At 37.2% G+C, this 17,051-nt stretch overlaps 1 protein-coding gene across 1 annotated transcript in view; it reads left to right on the forward strand.

Annotated features, from left to right (window-relative positions):
- The first annotated feature begins 774 nt into the window (after positions 1–774).
- Positions 775–17,051, forward strand: part of SMC3 (structural maintenance of chromosomes 3) — a 32,449-nt gene continuing 16,172 nt past the window's right edge. Inside the window, exons 1-12 of the mRNA XM_082611783.1 lie at positions 775–932; positions 1,919–1,994; positions 7,319–7,357; positions 8,866–8,933; positions 10,819–10,890; positions 11,264–11,343; positions 11,622–11,700; positions 13,106–13,223; positions 14,193–14,368; positions 14,936–15,016; positions 15,251–15,415; positions 15,710–15,831. Coding sequence (XP_082467909.1) covers positions 918–932; positions 1,919–1,994; positions 7,319–7,357; positions 8,866–8,933; positions 10,819–10,890; positions 11,264–11,343; positions 11,622–11,700; positions 13,106–13,223; positions 14,193–14,368; positions 14,936–15,016; positions 15,251–15,415; positions 15,710–15,831 — 1,091 coding nt within the window. The 5' untranslated portion in view covers positions 775–917. The remainder of the gene's footprint in view (positions 933–1,918; positions 1,995–7,318; positions 7,358–8,865; positions 8,934–10,818; positions 10,891–11,263; positions 11,344–11,621; positions 11,701–13,105; positions 13,224–14,192; positions 14,369–14,935; positions 15,017–15,250; positions 15,416–15,709; positions 15,832–17,051) is intronic.

The raw sequence follows: 17,051 nt of genomic DNA on the forward strand, positions 1-17,051 counted from the left end.
CCAGAGATCCAATTTCTAACAATATGTTTTTCCCCAACGATTGGTAACAGACCAGATACACCCAGGGTCGCCACTAGCATCTCGTATCTTTTAGGCTGTTATAAAAAGGGAGGGAGGGGTAGCTTTTAATCTTACCTAAATCTCTTTTTGTTGCAGTTGTCCAACCTGCCTAGATTTATAGCAGTTGGCAGAGCAGTAAAAATCGCCCGGGGTATTAATAATTATGACATTATTAAAACTAATTTTCGAGTGTCAAGTCCATTTGGGGTGTCGTGCGACTGGGCGGTCCAGACCCAGGGGGGGCAATTCTAAATTTATAAAAGTTCCCAGAGCGAGAGAGAATAGTGGAGCAGCAGGGATTCTGCACACAGAATCCCACTCATGTCCAGTACGTTGCATGTTCGGGGACCTGCACCAGCACCGCATTTCCAAACAGCCCGAGACCACGTGGCCACCCGCACGCACCGCTACTGGCCCTTAGACTCCCAGTCTTAGCTTTGGCGCCTAAGCTTTCCCCCCTTGTGGTCGAAACCATTGGCTCCACGCTCGGAGGGAATACGGGCCAACCTCACGATCAAGGCTCTTGTCCGAGTGAAGCTTCCGACTAAGTCTCAGGAAAAACTCATCTAAAAATTGAGGAATCAAATGAAATTCACCTAAAGACATCGAAGAAGTCTCCTTTTGCCAAAAAGAAAGAGCTGATCTGACCTTGATTCCCCCTACGCTCCTTGGGGGCTGCGAGGGTAGTTCCGTCCGAGGCGGGGACTCCGCCTCCATGAGCGCCGCCATTTTGTTTGGCTAGAGGGGAGAGAGCGGCGCTTTGGGGGGAGGGGTCTCCTAGGCGCCTCACCAGACCCTGCTACCGAGTTGTTGCTTCTCTCGCGGGAGGCCTTCTCCCCGGCTCGGGGCGAGGAACCATGTACATAAAGCAGGTGAGGCCTGTGCGTCCCTCCCACCCTTCACGGGCCGGTGAGGACCGCTCCTTGAGGCGGGGGTGTCGCTTCTCCCCGCAGGGTGGGCGCGGGGCTGGACTGGGACTGGATGGGAGGGGTGCGGGCCCGGTCCGCAAGCGCGGGGGCCGCGGAGAATTGGGGCGCCGCTTTGCAGCCTGGGCCTCCCCGCAGGGCGCTCGCCTGAGGGAGGCGGGCTCTCGGGGAGAGGGGTGGAGGGGTCAGCGGGGCGGGCCCTTTGGAGGGAACCGGGCCTTCCCGGGAGGGCGAGAAGCGGCCCTGTCCTGCGGGACCGGCTAGCCCCCCGCGGGCCTTTTGCGTGGGATGTGTGGAGAGAGGGTCTCCCTGGCCGCGGGGGCGCCCCTGAGGCCCAAGCTGGGGTGTCTCCCGACTTAACCGGAGAAGTGAAAGGGCTTCTCGTTCCTGCTGAATGTGTAGCGCCGCCTCATTCCGCTGTTACTTCTGTCAGAATGGTCTTCCCGCGCTGGAGTCCACCCCAAAGATGAGCCCCTTCACACTCTTTACGAGAAGTGTCTCTGCTGGAGGTGTTGGACTCCAGGCAGTCCTGTCCTGGAACGGCGGCTGTTTTTGGCCCGAGTGTGTGACTGACAGGGGCGCCCAGGAAAGCTGGGCCGGTCTGCATACTTGATAGACTTTTAGACGGCCCTCTAAGGATTAGCGTTCCAACGAACCGTATACAGGCTGCTTGATTTTGAGAGTTCCCTAACAAGTTACTAATTATAACTCCTAAAAAAGCAACGGTGGCAATGGTTACTGATAAACGGGCTGTTTCAAGAAGTTTTTTTAAATCACTTTCCAAAATGAGTGTTTCTTCTAGGACATGGGAGCTTTACTGTCTTGCGTTAAATGAGAAACCAGAACGGGAAGGAGTGCAAAAGGAAAATGTTAGCTTAGAAGTTATTTCTTTTGGGGTGTGTTCTGAAAAAAATCTCTCTTTTATTTATTAGGTTATTATCCAGGGTTTTCGAAGTTATAGAGATCAAACAATTGTAGATCCCTTCAGTTCAAAACATAATGTTATTGGTAAGTGTTCATGGTTTACTAGATCAGATTTATGTCTCTACAGCCGTTTAAATCCTGCCTGTGTTTAGGCTTAAGGAGACAGGAATTGTCTCTGAATATTACATAAATTTATGTGTATTTTTTTTCTATATGAAATTACTTTTCTGTTTTTTATCTGCACTGATGAAATTGCTTCGTTTATACGGTTAAAATACTTGAATAAGACAATCATAAATTACTCATTTTTATTTGGTAGCCTCGTGTGTGTATGTTTTGACAGATTTAAGTTTATAGTGAATGACACTAAATTTAGCGTTTCAGCTCTTCTTGGTATGTCATTTTCTAGTTAAAATGGACACTATTGCCTTATTTCAAAGGTGACCATTCTTTTTTCACAAATTAGATTGTTCTCAGATTTTTTTTTTATTTCCTATTATAATGCCTAAGGACAGACTACACAGGTTGGTGGGAAGAGCATAAACTTTGAATTGTAACAGAATGGGGTTCAAATCCCAATTCTGCCATGTATTCTTCAAACTTGACTTCCTGAGCTGCTTAGTTTTCTCATTTGCAAAGTGGAAATAATGATATACATCTCATGGGGCTGTTGGGAAGATTAAATGAGAAGGCAGTTGTGTGAGGACAAGGGGCTAATGGTGATTGCCTTTCAATATAATAGTTAATCTGTAGGTTCTTCAGATGATAAGATTCCATTTTGCTCGTACAGACAGCAGAAGTGTTTTCTGACAGTCTGCTGAGTTTTTAAAGGGTAGGTGAAATGAGTGCTTCTAGACACCAGAAAAGCAAAGAATTGCTACTGACATAGATTTCTGCTACAGTGTCCTTACAGAGTTTATTGGCACGCTAGTTGGCTTGGTCTACCATAACAAAATATCGTAGACTAGGTGGCTCAAACAACAGGGATTTATTTTTTCACTGCTCTGGAGGCCTCCCTCTCCATCATGCTCACAGGCCCTTCTTTGTTAGAGCCTCTCCGTCACCCTCTTACAAGAGCACTGATCCCACCATAAAGGCCCCGCACTCCTAACCTCACATTAATTACCTTCCAAAGACCCCCTTCTCCGAAAAGCTTCACATAGCGGGGTTAGGGCTTCAGCATATGAATTGGGTGGGGCGGGGACACAGTTCAGTCCATAGCATGGGTGAGGGGCGGGGACACAGTTCAGTCCATAGCATGGGTGAGGTGAGATTCATAGAGAAATCAGCAAAGGGTGAACAGTGAATAGTGATGTTCCCAGAGAAACTTGGAGAATCCTACTTTATTTTGAAATAAATAAATAAATAATAAAATTTAGAAATTGAGGGCAAGGAAAAAACCTGCCCTTGGTACATCAATTGCAACTTTGTAGTTGGGAATAAAGAAAACATACTTTTCCCTCTGCCTTGCCTACTGGAGAATCATTATTTGAATTGGTGTGCCATAAGGGTAACTTGATTGTACTAGAGTTTTACTTACATTTTGATTATAAGTGCCTTCTGATTTTCGTCAATAAAAAAATCTTTAGAAATGGAGAAAAATGAATAATCACTAGATTTATATTATTTCCTTAACTTACAAATTAAAAGTGGATAAATATCTTAATATGTCAGTTGTATACAGTTGTCCCTTGGTATCCTGAATGCTTGTGTAAAACTTGTTATAAAATCTTAGTGTTTTTGCATATAACCTAAGCATATCTCTAGATTACTTATAATACAATGTAAATGCTATGTAAATAGTTGTAAATACAATATACCTACTGTGTAAATAGTTGCCAGCTTGTGGCAAATTCCAGTTTTGCTTTCTGGAACTTTCTGGAAAGTTCCCCTACTGCCCCCATCCGGAATATTTTCCAATCCGCAGTTGGTTAAATCCCCAGGTGTGAAACACAGGGATTTGGGATTCGGAGGACTGACTGTAATTTTATAAATGAACTGTAAAATGATGGCCGTTATTACTTGGAATGATTAAATTATATCTTTAGGGCCTATCAAGTATTTTTGTTTTAGCTATTATCAGACAGCTGTTTTACTACTTTGGTTGCAACATTAAGATTGTTAATAGTCACAGTTAGAAAGGACATTATCTAAATGTTCTTTCGTTTTAGCTGAAAAAACATAATATGACTTTGTTTAACATATTTTAAAAATAGTCCCCTTAATCATATAAAAAAGTCCAAAAATATTATACAATGAGATTGTTACTAAAAATGTCTTTTGAAAGCTTACCACTTTGATTGTTTAATGGTTTTGACCCTTAAAAAAACACAAGATTTGAAGGCAGATACCTCATGTGCTGATACTTGAGTGTTTGATGTTTAAGTGCAAGAACCATAAACCTTTTTAAGTTTACCTTTTTTCTGGCCTTCTAACAAAAGAAATATACGTGAAGTTATAGAACATAAAGAGCATAAAAGCTAAAAGGAAAAAATTTAAACTGTAATCCTTCTCCCCAGAGCTAGCTTGTGGTTTCCTGGAAAACAGAGCCCGAGGCCTGCTTAGCTGCTAAGGCTTTAATGGGAGGGTGCAGTCTGAGGGCAAGGGGTTGGGGCGGGTAGTGGTCATAGCTTTATAAAGAAGTGGTTTGTGGTCACATTGGATAACTTACAGACAGACTTTGTAAATCCACCACACCTTGGAAAGCTCAGGTGGGAGAGGTATGGAGAAGGTTTTATGTGCTGGCTTCTGTCTCTCTTTGGTCAAAGTGTACCACGTAGGGCATTGATTCCCCACCTCCCCCCCACACACACACACACTGTGCTTTTGGATTGTGTTACTCTGGGGACTAACCCCCCTGGAGTGGTTGGGGAACTGCAACCTCCTTTGGGTTTTCACAGATCTGAATGCACCCCCAGGGTAGGCTGAAACAACCTGAGGTGTTGGGAGACTAGCCTCTCTATTGACAGGCAGCCAAGGCCTGGGTTAGGGCAGGTGAATCTGGGGACACACATAAACTGGGTCTATCTCAATACCCCTTCAGTTTTTGTGTACATATATATAAGTACACCTTTTAAAATAAAAATTAGTTTGTAGTAATCTGTTGGTAATCTATTTTTTTCTCCTTCAGAATAAACTGAAATATCTTTCCTTATCATTAACCTTAATCATTAATCATTTCCTTATCATGTATTCAACATCCTTAAAATTGCTATGTAGCATTCCACTGTGTGGGTAGGAGCAATTCTTAGGGAAATTATAAATTTTTCAGTTATTTATGAGTGCATTATGGTTTGAACTATTTCTGTAATTTTTTAATGATAAATTACCTTTTAAAACTTTCATTTAGTGATAATTTCAAATTTACAGAAAAGTTGCATAAATAAGAACAGTACAGAGACACTACATGTGTATCCTTTACCCAAATCTACTGTTTTGGGGTTTTTTTTAATTAATTAATTTATTTTTGGCTGCATTGGGTCTTCGTTGCTGCGCATGGGCTTTTTCTCTAGTTTCTGTGGGCGGGGGCTACTCTTCGTTGTGGTGCACTGGCTTCTCACTGCAGTGGCTTCTCTTGTGGGGCACGGGCTCTAGGCACGCGGGCTTCAGTACTTGTGGCACACAGGCTTAGTTGCTCCGCGGCATGTTGGATCTTCCCAGACCAGGGCTCGAACCCATGTCCCCTGCATTGGCAGGCGAATTCTTAACCACTGCACCACCAGGGAAGTCCCCCAAATCTACTGTTAACATTTCCCCACTTGCTTTATCATTTGCACTCGCTCTCACACTTATTTTTCCTTAGAGTAAGTTATGTACATCATGGTTCTTTACCTGTGGCTTCAATGTGTACTTTCTAAGAATAGGGATATTATCTTATATAATCACAGTGTAATTACCAATGTCAGTAAATTTAACATCAATACAATAATGTTATTTTATTTTCTAGCTATGTTCACTGACCCAGAAATTTTCTTTGTAGCATTTTCCCCCTCTAGTACAGGATTTAAGTTAGGATCAGGCATTGCGTTTAGTTGTCATGCCTCTTTAGTCTCATTTAATCTGGATAATTTCCACAGCCTTCCTTTGTCTTTTACAATGTTATTTTTGAAAAATATTACATAAATGATGTGTCCTTTTCAGGGTATTCCACCTGGAGGCACGTGATATCCATCTACTTCTTATTGATGATAGTTTTGATCACTGAGTAGAGATTCTGTCCAGTTTTTCCACTGTATAGTTAGTGTTTTCTCCCTTGCAACTAATAAATAATATGGAGATGGGGAGAGACTTTTGGACCATGCACATATTGTGCTCCTTATCAAAATTCCCCCTTAGATTTCGCATTCATTGATAATTCTTGTCTTTATTCTGATGGTTACAGAATGATGATGTTCCATGTCCAGCACTCCTTTCACATTTACCACTTGGTATTCTACTGTAATCAAACATCTTTATTCCTTAGCTATATATTTATCTTTTTATTATCAGTATGGACTCATAGATTATTCCCGCCCACTCCTGCCCCAGCACTAATTTATAATTCATCTAATTATTTTGGTGCTCAGATTGTCCTAGATTTAGCTAATAGAAGCCCCCTTCAGGCTGGCCTCTGTGTCTGTTATATGCCTTTTTTTTTTTTTTTTTTTTAAGCACTTCATTACTTTCTGATTTCTTTAGAATTTATCTTGGATTAAAGGTGATGACTTTGGGGCTAATTTGTTCAGGATATTGGTCAAGATAGAGAGAGAGGCACAGTTATTCATGACTCTTAACAATGAAAATTTTGTTAAACAAAAGAAGTTCAAATGAATTCATTAAATCTAAAACATTTTATATCCTTTTATGTATAGAATTGCTTATTTCTGAACTCAGGTAGTAAAAAAAAAAAAAGTGCCTTATAGTAGTTGTCTGTATTTTTGTGATTCTAAGAACTATACATGATGTATAGGGCTGATCAGAAACTGTTTAACATGGAAATGGTTTGAAAATTTTAAATGATTGTTTAAGTATTTTAAATTTTTAGCATTATGTGAATCTTTAAATTGTTAAAAAATTTTATTATATACAATTAAATAGAATTACATGTCCATTGTAATGATTATAAATCATGAAAACCAGGTAGTATATTTAGTTATTCCTGTTAATTTTAGAGTATTGGGAAAGAGCAAAATAATAAACAACAAAATAAATTTCTTTAAGAAAAAAATTATCTGAAGACTATGCAAAAATTGCACTCATCTGGTAATTAAAGCTGTTTTGTTTATTGATTTGTTGTTCACTGTTCTGTTGTACTTAATTTCAGTTTTTAAGATGTTATGTTAGAAAACTGGATTTTATATTTTTTGAATACTTTCTGTAAAGTTATTGTTTTTTATACAAAATAACATGAACTTTTTGAAATTTTGTAGTGGGCAGAAATGGATCTGGAAAAAGTAACTTTTTTTATGGTAGGTATTACTTTTTGAATTCTAAACATAGTAAGATCTAGGTATCTTACAGTAGTTTATCTGAGGTTATGTCTGCATGAAACACAAGAAACACTTCTTCAAACGAGGTTGCAATTTAATATAGAGGGTTTAGAGTATAAGCATCTGAGCTCTACTCTAGTGATTAGCCATGTGAGACTGGGCAAAACAGTTAACTTCTCAAAGTACTCTTTCACTTTAAAAACAGAGATATTTGCCCTGCCTACCTTAGATGGGTTGTGAGAATCAAATGAGATAATATGTATGGAAGTGCTTTCTAAACCTGAGTGCTGTATATCAATGTTGTAAATGCAGAGAGAGAGAGAGATTCAAAGAATGTAAGTGCAGTAGAATAGTTAATATTATGGAAAATGGCTTATCTGTTTCATCTAAATCAATTATTTTAATAAAAGATGGAGGGGTGTAAAAAACTAGACTCAACAAAGACAGTTGTTGTCAGAAGGTAGTAAGTAGAGCTTTGAAAACTATCTCTAAAGATAAAATGCGTTTAAGAATAGTAATGCCTCTGTTAAATTCTTTGGGGAGAAAAAATATTTTAACAGATTTGGACTGTACAAGGAGTAGATTGAAAAATTTTGAACCTCTTAGTAGTGCTTGAGGAAAAGGAGGGTGTAGTAATAGCAAAGGTTCTATCCCTTCTTTACTTATAAAGCTAAAGGGTACTCTTTACCCCACCAGTGGTTGTAATTTGGGGATGGTGAGAAGAGTAGGATTGGAGTGGAAGTATTCATATTTCCTGATCTCCAGGGGGGATGAGGGCCGTTTGAATCTGTCCCTCCAAGGTGATTATAAAAGAAAACCAATCCCCACCTCCACCCCCAGCATACACATTCATATATACATACTCCTTCTTTTAGAGTGTCAAAGCTCTCTTGGGTGGACTGGGAATAGAACAGTTGAGTAAAGAGTTCCATTTCTAGGAGAGGGTGGTCCAGTTAGGCATCCTATGGAAGCAGGAATGGCTCCGTCTTACAGAAGACAAAGGGTAAGTAAGTACTGCAGTAGAAAGTGGAAATCTGAAACATTTCCTACTTAGTGCTATTTATTTTGACAAAGTATGCAATTAAGGATATTATAGGAATATATCCTCTTTTGTTAAATATTTTAATTTATATTATTTATATCTAGTGGATAAAAGCAATTATAGCTTGAAACCTAACCATGTATACTTTGATCAAGAGGTACACCTTAGTTCTACTCGTCTATTCGTGTATTTCAGTGTTTTTATTTTCTTACCTTAAATATTTCAGTGAAAACTTAATGTTTTTCTAATATCATCATTTCCTAGCTGATTAGTCTGAAGTACAGGCAAATTTTCTGCATTCCTTTTGTCTATATGAAACAGGTAATCTACTTTATTTGCATTGTTCATTACCTGATATACTGTATTCTGTGAAGGTATGGGAAATGATGACTAAGGCATAAATCCTTTTTTTAGATCCTACTAATAGTTGTTTTTGTATTTCTAGCAATTCAGTTTGTTCTCAGTGATGAGTTTAGCCATCTTCGTCCGGAACAGAGATTGGCTTTGTTACATGTGAGTGAGACTGCTTTATGGATATTAAATACTTCTAAAAATACATTGTCAATTCTGGTAAACAGAATTATTTTTTCAAGTTTCAGATCCTTCATGAACATGACACAGTGTATCTCTTACATATGTTGTTCTGCTGTGAAATTTAGCTTACTATATTAATGCAGGATAAAGGCTTAAATTTTATATAATGGTAAGAAAATTGTGCAAGTTCCCTATGGATGGATATGCCTTCCATATAAATATAAATTCTTTCTTAGGAGTATGGCCTGGTAACGGTCCGGAAGCAGGTTTGCTGAGAAAGAAGAAAGTTAGGTTGGGGATTAGAAACTTTGAGACTCAGAATCAGAAGTTAATTGTGGGGACTTCCCTGGTGGTCCAGTGGTTAAGACTCCGTACTCCCAATGAAGGGGGCCCAGGTTTGATCCCTGGTCAGAGAACTAAGATCCCACATACTGCAGCTAAGCCCGCGTGCCGCAGCAACTAAGCCCGCGCACTCTAGAGCCCACATGCCACAACCAAGACCCAGTGCAGCCTACATAAATAGTAAATAAATAAATAAGTTAATTGGGAGCATAGAAAAGCAACCATTACAAACTAAACAACATAAAGTTACTTTTAGCCATATATATACTTAAATGGTAACATCATTTGGTAGCAATGGTAACATCCAATATGAAAGACAGTATATTTATAGTAATGAAAATTGTTAGAATTTTTCTTTAGATAATTATGAATAATCTAATTTTAGGATAAGAAAGTATAAAAGGCTATGATAAAATGATGTAACTTTATTTATTTACTTACGTACTTATTTACACTGGGTCTTTGTTGTGGCATGCAGGATCTTCATTGCAGCACACGGGATCTAGTTCCCTGACCATGTATCGAACCTGGGCCCCCTGCATTGGGAGTGCAGAGCCTTAGCTACTGGACCACCAGGGAAGTCCCTGTCTTGTTTAAATATGGCTTATAATTAATTTTAAGACCAGAAAGTGAGATTCCTCAATATATCTCCACAGTATCTCTCAGACTTAAAGTTCTTTTTCTAACCATTATATTTTTCTCCCCTTCACTCTTCTTTTTTTTTTTGGCTGCGCCGTGTGGCTTGCAGGATCTTAGTTCCCCAACCAAGGACTGAACCAGGGCCATGTAGTGAAAGTGCCAAGTGCTAACTACTGGACTGCCAAGGAATTCCCTCCCCCACCTCTTACATTTGAATTTTTAGTCCAGTAATCAGGATTGATTCCCTATAGAAAAATCTCTCTAGGTTTCTCAGATTAGCATTAAAAGAATAATTTCTTTAGGTATCATTCTTCATTGTATTGAACTACTACATATTAGCAGTTTTCACAATCTAGAAATTATCTGGGCTTGGTATGTAAGTAGTTGGGTCACAAATCGGTCTAACTGTGACCCATATGTTAAGTGCATATGTTTTCATAGCAAATTTAAAACTATATAGAATATCTCAAATGTTTAAAAAGACAGTTTTTATCATGTGACTTTGTTAGGGTTCCTTTCTAGCATTAAGGTGAATCTATAAGAGAGAAGCCTCAAAGTGTTTTATATTTTAGCAAATAGGTAAAATTGGGTGGCTATGGGGTCTTATGCTCTAATGAAGTGATATGCAGAACAAGACCTATGTAAATCTAACTTTGACATCTCTTGCATAGTTCTCATTTTTAAAATTCAGAATCAAAAGCTGTTTGGTTGAGTTTTGTTATCCTAACCCAGTGTTTGCTGCTTTGGCAAGAGAGATATATATTAGTCTGATAGAAATTTTTCTCCATTGAATCAGGCTTGTTACCATGCACTAAACTTTAAAAGTATTTAAAGAATATGAAAATCCCACTTATGCAACACATTAATTTTTCTCATGTTTTAGGAGGGTACAGGACCTCGTGTTATTTCTGCTTTTGTGGAGATTATTTTTGACAATTCAGACAACCGGTTGCCAGTGAGTAACTGCTTTTTCTTTTCAGTAGTAACATTGAGAATTTTATTGATGCAACTGACTTTTTTCATGCTTTGAAACACTTATAGTTGTACTTAGGCTTTTATAATTTAGTTCATACTAAAATAACTACGGCTTACATACTAATTTTGTCTTAAAGTTGTAATGAATATTCTGGTAAACAAATGGGAATGTGCAAGCCATTGTGAAAAAATGTCTTTGTCATAGTGATGAGTATTCGTGGCATATCTTTAGTGAGATGGTTGAAGTTTCAAAATAATTGCTATGGTGAGGGACTCTGAAATGACCTTATTAACTATAAAGTTTCCACTTTTACTATTAGATTTAACTTTGGGCTTTTCCTTTTTTTTCTTAGATCGACAAAGAGGAAGTTTCACTTCGAAGAGTTATTGGTGCCAAAAAGGATCAGTATTTCTTAGACAAGAAAATGGTCACGTAAGCATTTTTCTTTTATTTTTGTAATTTCTATACAAAAGAGTAAAAGTATTCTTTTACTTGCCTCATATATGAGGTACTTTTGCCTCATGTTCAACAAGTCACAATTTAGAGCATAAACATAAGAATCAGAAGATTCTCTGAGGCTGGTAGAACAGAAGGGTTAAATGACTGTGCTGTACTCCTTCATGCACCTTAACTCAGGAGTTAGTGTACTCTTTTTGCTTATAGTTGGATTGTTATGTATTTGAAAATTTTTTTAAATTGTTTATCAACAGGAAAAATGATGTGATGAATCTCCTTGAAAGTGCTGGTTTTTCTCGAAGCAATCCTTATTATATTGTTAAACAAGGAAAGGTAAGAAATATGTATCTTTTTAAGTGGAATTTGTTTTCTGAGTATATTCATTCTTCATTGAATGATGAGTTTGATTTCATTCTAGTGGTTGGAGTGAAAATAGACCTTATTGTCTTCTGTTTTCATTGATTTATTTTGCACTGAAGTTTGTATTACCTTTTCTGTGGCCATAAATTTATGTACAAAATAGATCCATTGCATAGTGGGATAAAAGTATTTCAGTAGAATTATTTAAGTGGATCTTATTTTCTTGGTGATCTGTTATCATTTACCAAGGTGCACTGTACTGGAAGACATTTTTGGTTTGTAGAAGTTACAATCATATTTAAGAATGTTGTAGAAACTATAAAAATCACATTTGAAAAAAGTTACTCTCTGAAATTAATACTCTCTCTGTTAGTATATCACAGAGTTAAAATGCTAGAAAGCTTACATTACCAGAAATCTACCATAGTGCTACATATTATTTTCCCTTAAAACAATTTATATTCTTTACAGTTTTTAGGAGTTATATACTTTATCTGATTGTTCTACTGTTTCCTCATATGTTTTAACTATATATATCTAAAATAATTTCTTTTTCTTAGAACATACCTGCAGTGTCCTAATAGTTTTCTGTTGTGCTATATTGAACTAGAGGAAAATCCTTTTAAAATGTCTACTTCTTATTTCATGTTGGAGGCTTCTTTAGGTATGTGTTGGAAAGTTAGCAATCAGAAGTGATTAGAAAGAATATGGAGTTTCACTTTAAGAGCAAGATTTTAAAAAGACTGTCTTTATAAGAGAAATTTCTTTAAAAGGAGGCTGGGGACTTCCCTGGCGGTCCAGTGGTTAAGACTTCGCCTTCCAACTCAGGAGGTGCAGGTTCAATCCCTGGGCAGGGAGCTAAGTTCCCACATGCCTTGGGGCCAAAAAGCAAAACAGAAAACAGAAGCAATATTGTAACAAATTCAATAAAGACCTTGAAAATGGTCCACATCCAAAAAAAAAAAAAAAACTTTAAAAAATAAAATAAAAGGAGGCTGATTTGAAAGCAGTTGTCTGAGTCTTCCCTGCACACATGCAACATAGTAGGTCCCTTTACATCATTTCAGTTTTTGCTCATATGTCATTTCATATAAGCCATTTATGTCTGCCTCTTTTACAAGAAGAGCATTACTGTCACTCCAGCTCTTTATGCTATATTTTCTTGTTTTGTTTTTCCGCATAGCAATAATGTAATGGTATGCATACTTCCTGTTTTTTTTCCTCTAGAAAGTAGGTTCCTCGAGGGCAAGACCTTTTCTGTTCATTGCTATTTTCCCAGTGCGAACTCGTACTTAAAGCTTAGCATGTGAATAACTTTCAAGGTAGAGCTCTTAAAGAGCAGTCTGTAGCTCTGTAAATATTTTTCTAAAACTTTTAGATCAACCAGATGGCAACAGCACCAGATTCTCAGAGACTAAAACTATTAAGAGAAGTAGCTGGTACTAGAGTGTATGATGAACGAAAAGAAGAAAGCATCTCTTTAATGAAGGAAACAGGTAAATGTGATTCTACATTATTCTTTTTGTTGTGAATTACTTTTTCATTGTGTTATGATACTTGAGAGGAGTTATCTATTCTCAGAAGTATATTGTATGATAATTTGCCTATATACTGAATGGAGAAAAAGTTTCAGGAAGTTTAAGGTTTGAGAGTTCCAATAATTTGTCTCTTTGAATAAAGAGTTGTTACTGTGAGATAATAGTGCTTTTCTAGGTCACCTACTTTGTGCCTCTAATGTCCTTTTTATTATTAGTGAGGATAATAATGTATGTGTTCCTCAAAAAAAAAAAATTGCTGGAATATCAGTTGGCATTAGGCTTTAAGTTGTTCAGGAGCAAGTAAATGTGAAATTTTGAACTTCCAGTCTTCCTTAGTACATTTATTATGGAAACCCTACTTTGCTTTTCAAGTGCTGTGCCCTCTCATGGCTTAGAGTCAGACAGTTTTGGGTTCAAACTCTGACTAATAATTACCTGATATTGTGACTTTAGACTTGACCTCTCTGGTCCATAACTTTCCCATCTTGTGGAATCCTTTTTTATAGTTTGTAGTGGTGAGTAGAGAAGCAAAGAAAGTATCACCATGATTGGAATAGTTGGTGTTCAATATATGGTAGCTATAGATAATGCTGTTGTAAGAACTGAGAATCGGTGACACCAGTGATGTTAGGTATGGTTTTTTTTTTAATGTCATGGGAAGGCACACTGGCTTTTAAAGGAAGTTTAAACAGAGACCTTTACCACAGGTCATATAAGAATCAGTGTCACCATGTGTTTATTCTCTGATGCTTTTCATAATAAAACATTTTAATGGCCATTTTAGCATCTTGGATTTGGTTACCGCATAATATCAAAGAAATAATGCTAACGTTCTTAAGATTAAGTTTAACTCATGGTATATTTGAGAATTGATGTTACATAAAAATTTTATTCAACTCCTTCACCCCTCTCCCATTTATTTTTAAGAGGGCAAACGGGAAAAAATCAATGAGTTGTTAAAATACATTGAAGAGAGATTACATACCTTAGAGGAAGAAAAGGAAGAACTAGCTCAGTATCAGAAGTGGGATAAGATGAGACGAGCCCTGGAATACACCATTTACAATCAGGAACTTAATGAGACTCGTGCTAAACTTGATGAGGTAAAATACTTGGCCACTTCAGTTTAATTTTATTTTTACGAATATATTAAACTCATTCTATATTTATACTTTTCAATGATTTTTAAACACAAACTTCAAATTTTTTAAATCTCTTAGTGAATTCATTACTCAGCAAATTTACACTATCAGTTTACTCCAAGGAAAATGCCTAGACCCACATAGTCCTTGCTGTAGTTGTATCTGAAATATAATTAGGTGGTGGTGTCAGGCAGACCAGGATGAGAGGAAGCCACCTTTAAAGTTTCATGGATTTTTTTCCTGGCTTTTTAAGGTGTAATTTGTAATTAGTATTGCTGACATTTTGTACAAAACTTTGTTTTAGGTAATGCTGAAAACTACAGGCATTTTCTATTTAAAACCACTACAATTATTTTTGGAAAAAAATTTTTAAGTCAATGCTTATTTTAACAGATACTTAAAAATTTTGCTGAAAATACTTAGATATTTAAAAATTCAGATATTTTAAATTTTAGCAGATATTTAAAAATTTTAAATACTGAACAAATTGGAAATGAGTTAGAAATCATGGCTTGGTTTTTTTCCCAGCTTTCTGCTAAGCGAGAGACTAGTGGAGAAAAATCCAGACAATTAAGAGACGCCCAGCAGGATGCAAGAGATAAAATGGAGGTAAGGTTATAAACCAGGTTTAGGTTAAGTCATATTTTTGACCACAGTAAACTTTTTGTACCAGAATTATAGAATGGTAACTTCAAGTGGGGTGTCACTGAGATTGAGTATTGGAAAGACAGTAGTACTGAAAGTTTAAATGAAAGAAAAAGAAGAGACAAATCAATGGTGTCCTGATTTTGCTGTTGTATTTCTAGTTGTCTAACTTGTTTCTATTTGATACTTTTTGAGTAGGATATTGAACGCCAAGTTAGAGAACTGAAAACAAAAATTTCAGCTATGAAAGAAGAAAAGGAGCAGCTCAGTGCTGAAAGACAAGAACAAATTAAGCAGAGGACTAAGTTGGAGCTTAAAGCCAAGGATTTACAAGATGAATTGGCAGGCAATAGTGAACAGAGGGTGAGTTAAAGTGCTAAAAATGAAAGATATAAATGTTCAGGTGAGTGGGAACTGCAGAGGACAGTCCTTTCTGTGGCACGGGTGCTTGAATTTTTGTAAAAGATTTGGCACATTAAAATAATTTGCATTCAAGTTGCAACTGAGTACTATCTTTGTTACTTACATTTAAAAATTAGTTTTGTGTTGCAGGATCAGTCTCATGCATTTTTTTCATGAGAAAATATTTTATGCTAGACTTATAAATTAAACAAAAGTTTTTAAACAAATTGCATTTTTACTTATCTTCGTTTACAGAAACGCTTATTAAAAGAAAGGCAGAAGCTGCTTGAAAAAATAGAAGAAAAGCAGAAAGAACTGGCAGAAACAGAACCTAAATTCAACAGCGTAAAAGAAAAAGAAGAGCGAGGAATTGCTAGGTTTGGGATTTTTTTCACCAACAATTCTAATTTTCTACATTGTTTCTCTATAGAACCTTATTAAATAGTTATGGGTTAAGAAGGTACAGTAAATAAAGGCAAAAGTTAAATGCCCATTTCAAAGTAATAGGCAATGTCGGCCAAGCATTATTGTATGCTTATTGCCTATTCAAAAGCCCTAGGAGATCCACAGTATCACCACTGTAAATTTGACAAACTTGAGGCTCTGGGGGTGTTCAATAACTTGCCCAAGATAGCATAGCTAAATGTTGGGCATTTAAAAACATGCATGATGATTGTTCTTTTTTTACCCAAATTGTATCCTGCTGTGTGTTCATTCTCCCACTTTATGTCGTTTTAACATCTAGACAATTTAGTATCTATCCGTAGATTGGACTTGCCAACGTTTGCTGATTTCACAGTTTAGTACATTATCATGTTTTTATGCCACTTATGTTCATTTTAATGAATTGCCTGTTGATATCTTGTGTCCATTTTTTTCTTATTTTTTTTGTCAGCTTTTTAAAATAATTTATTTTATCCTACTTATTTTTGGCTGTGTTGCATCTTTGTTGCTCTGCACGGGCTTTCTCTAGTTGTGGCGAGCAGGGGCTACTCTTCGTTGCAGTGCGCGGGCTTCTCGTTGCGGTGGCTTCTCTTGTTGTGTAGCACGGGATCTAGGCGCGCGGGCTCAGTAGTTGTGGCTCATGGGCTCTAGAGCACAGGCTCACTAGTTCTGGTGCATGGGCTTAGTTGCTCTGTGCCATGGGGGATCTTCCCAGCCCAGAGCTCAAACCCGTGTCCCCTGCATTGGCAGGCAGATTCTTAACCACTGCGCCACCAGGGAAGCCCCTTTTTTCTGATTTTTTTTCTTACGTTTTATAGGGTTGTTTTATGTTACCTGGGCATTAATATTTGTTCTGTATGTTGTAAGTGTTTTCTCTTGCCTTTTAACCTTCATAGTGTCTTTTATTGTAAGGAGTTGAAAATGTTCAAATAGTTAAATATAGTTGGAGCATTTTTGAAAATTCTTGAGATATGGGGTACTAGATTTGTGTGGGTTTACTGATTAACCCAGACCTGGAATGACCTTAAATCCTTAGGGGATGGGCTGTTTTACCTGACTGTAACTGATTTTGCAGGTAAATTAATGTTATATAGAACTAGTCCCAGGAGCTCCATTAGATAACAGTGCTTTTTATACTTAATTCCTTTTTTTT

The sequence above is a fragment of the Mesoplodon mirus genome, assembly GCF_964341445.2.
Source record: "Mesoplodon mirus genome assembly, chromosome: 2".
In the NCBI taxonomy this organism is placed as follows: domain Eukaryota; kingdom Metazoa; phylum Chordata; class Mammalia; order Artiodactyla; family Ziphiidae; genus Mesoplodon; species Mesoplodon mirus.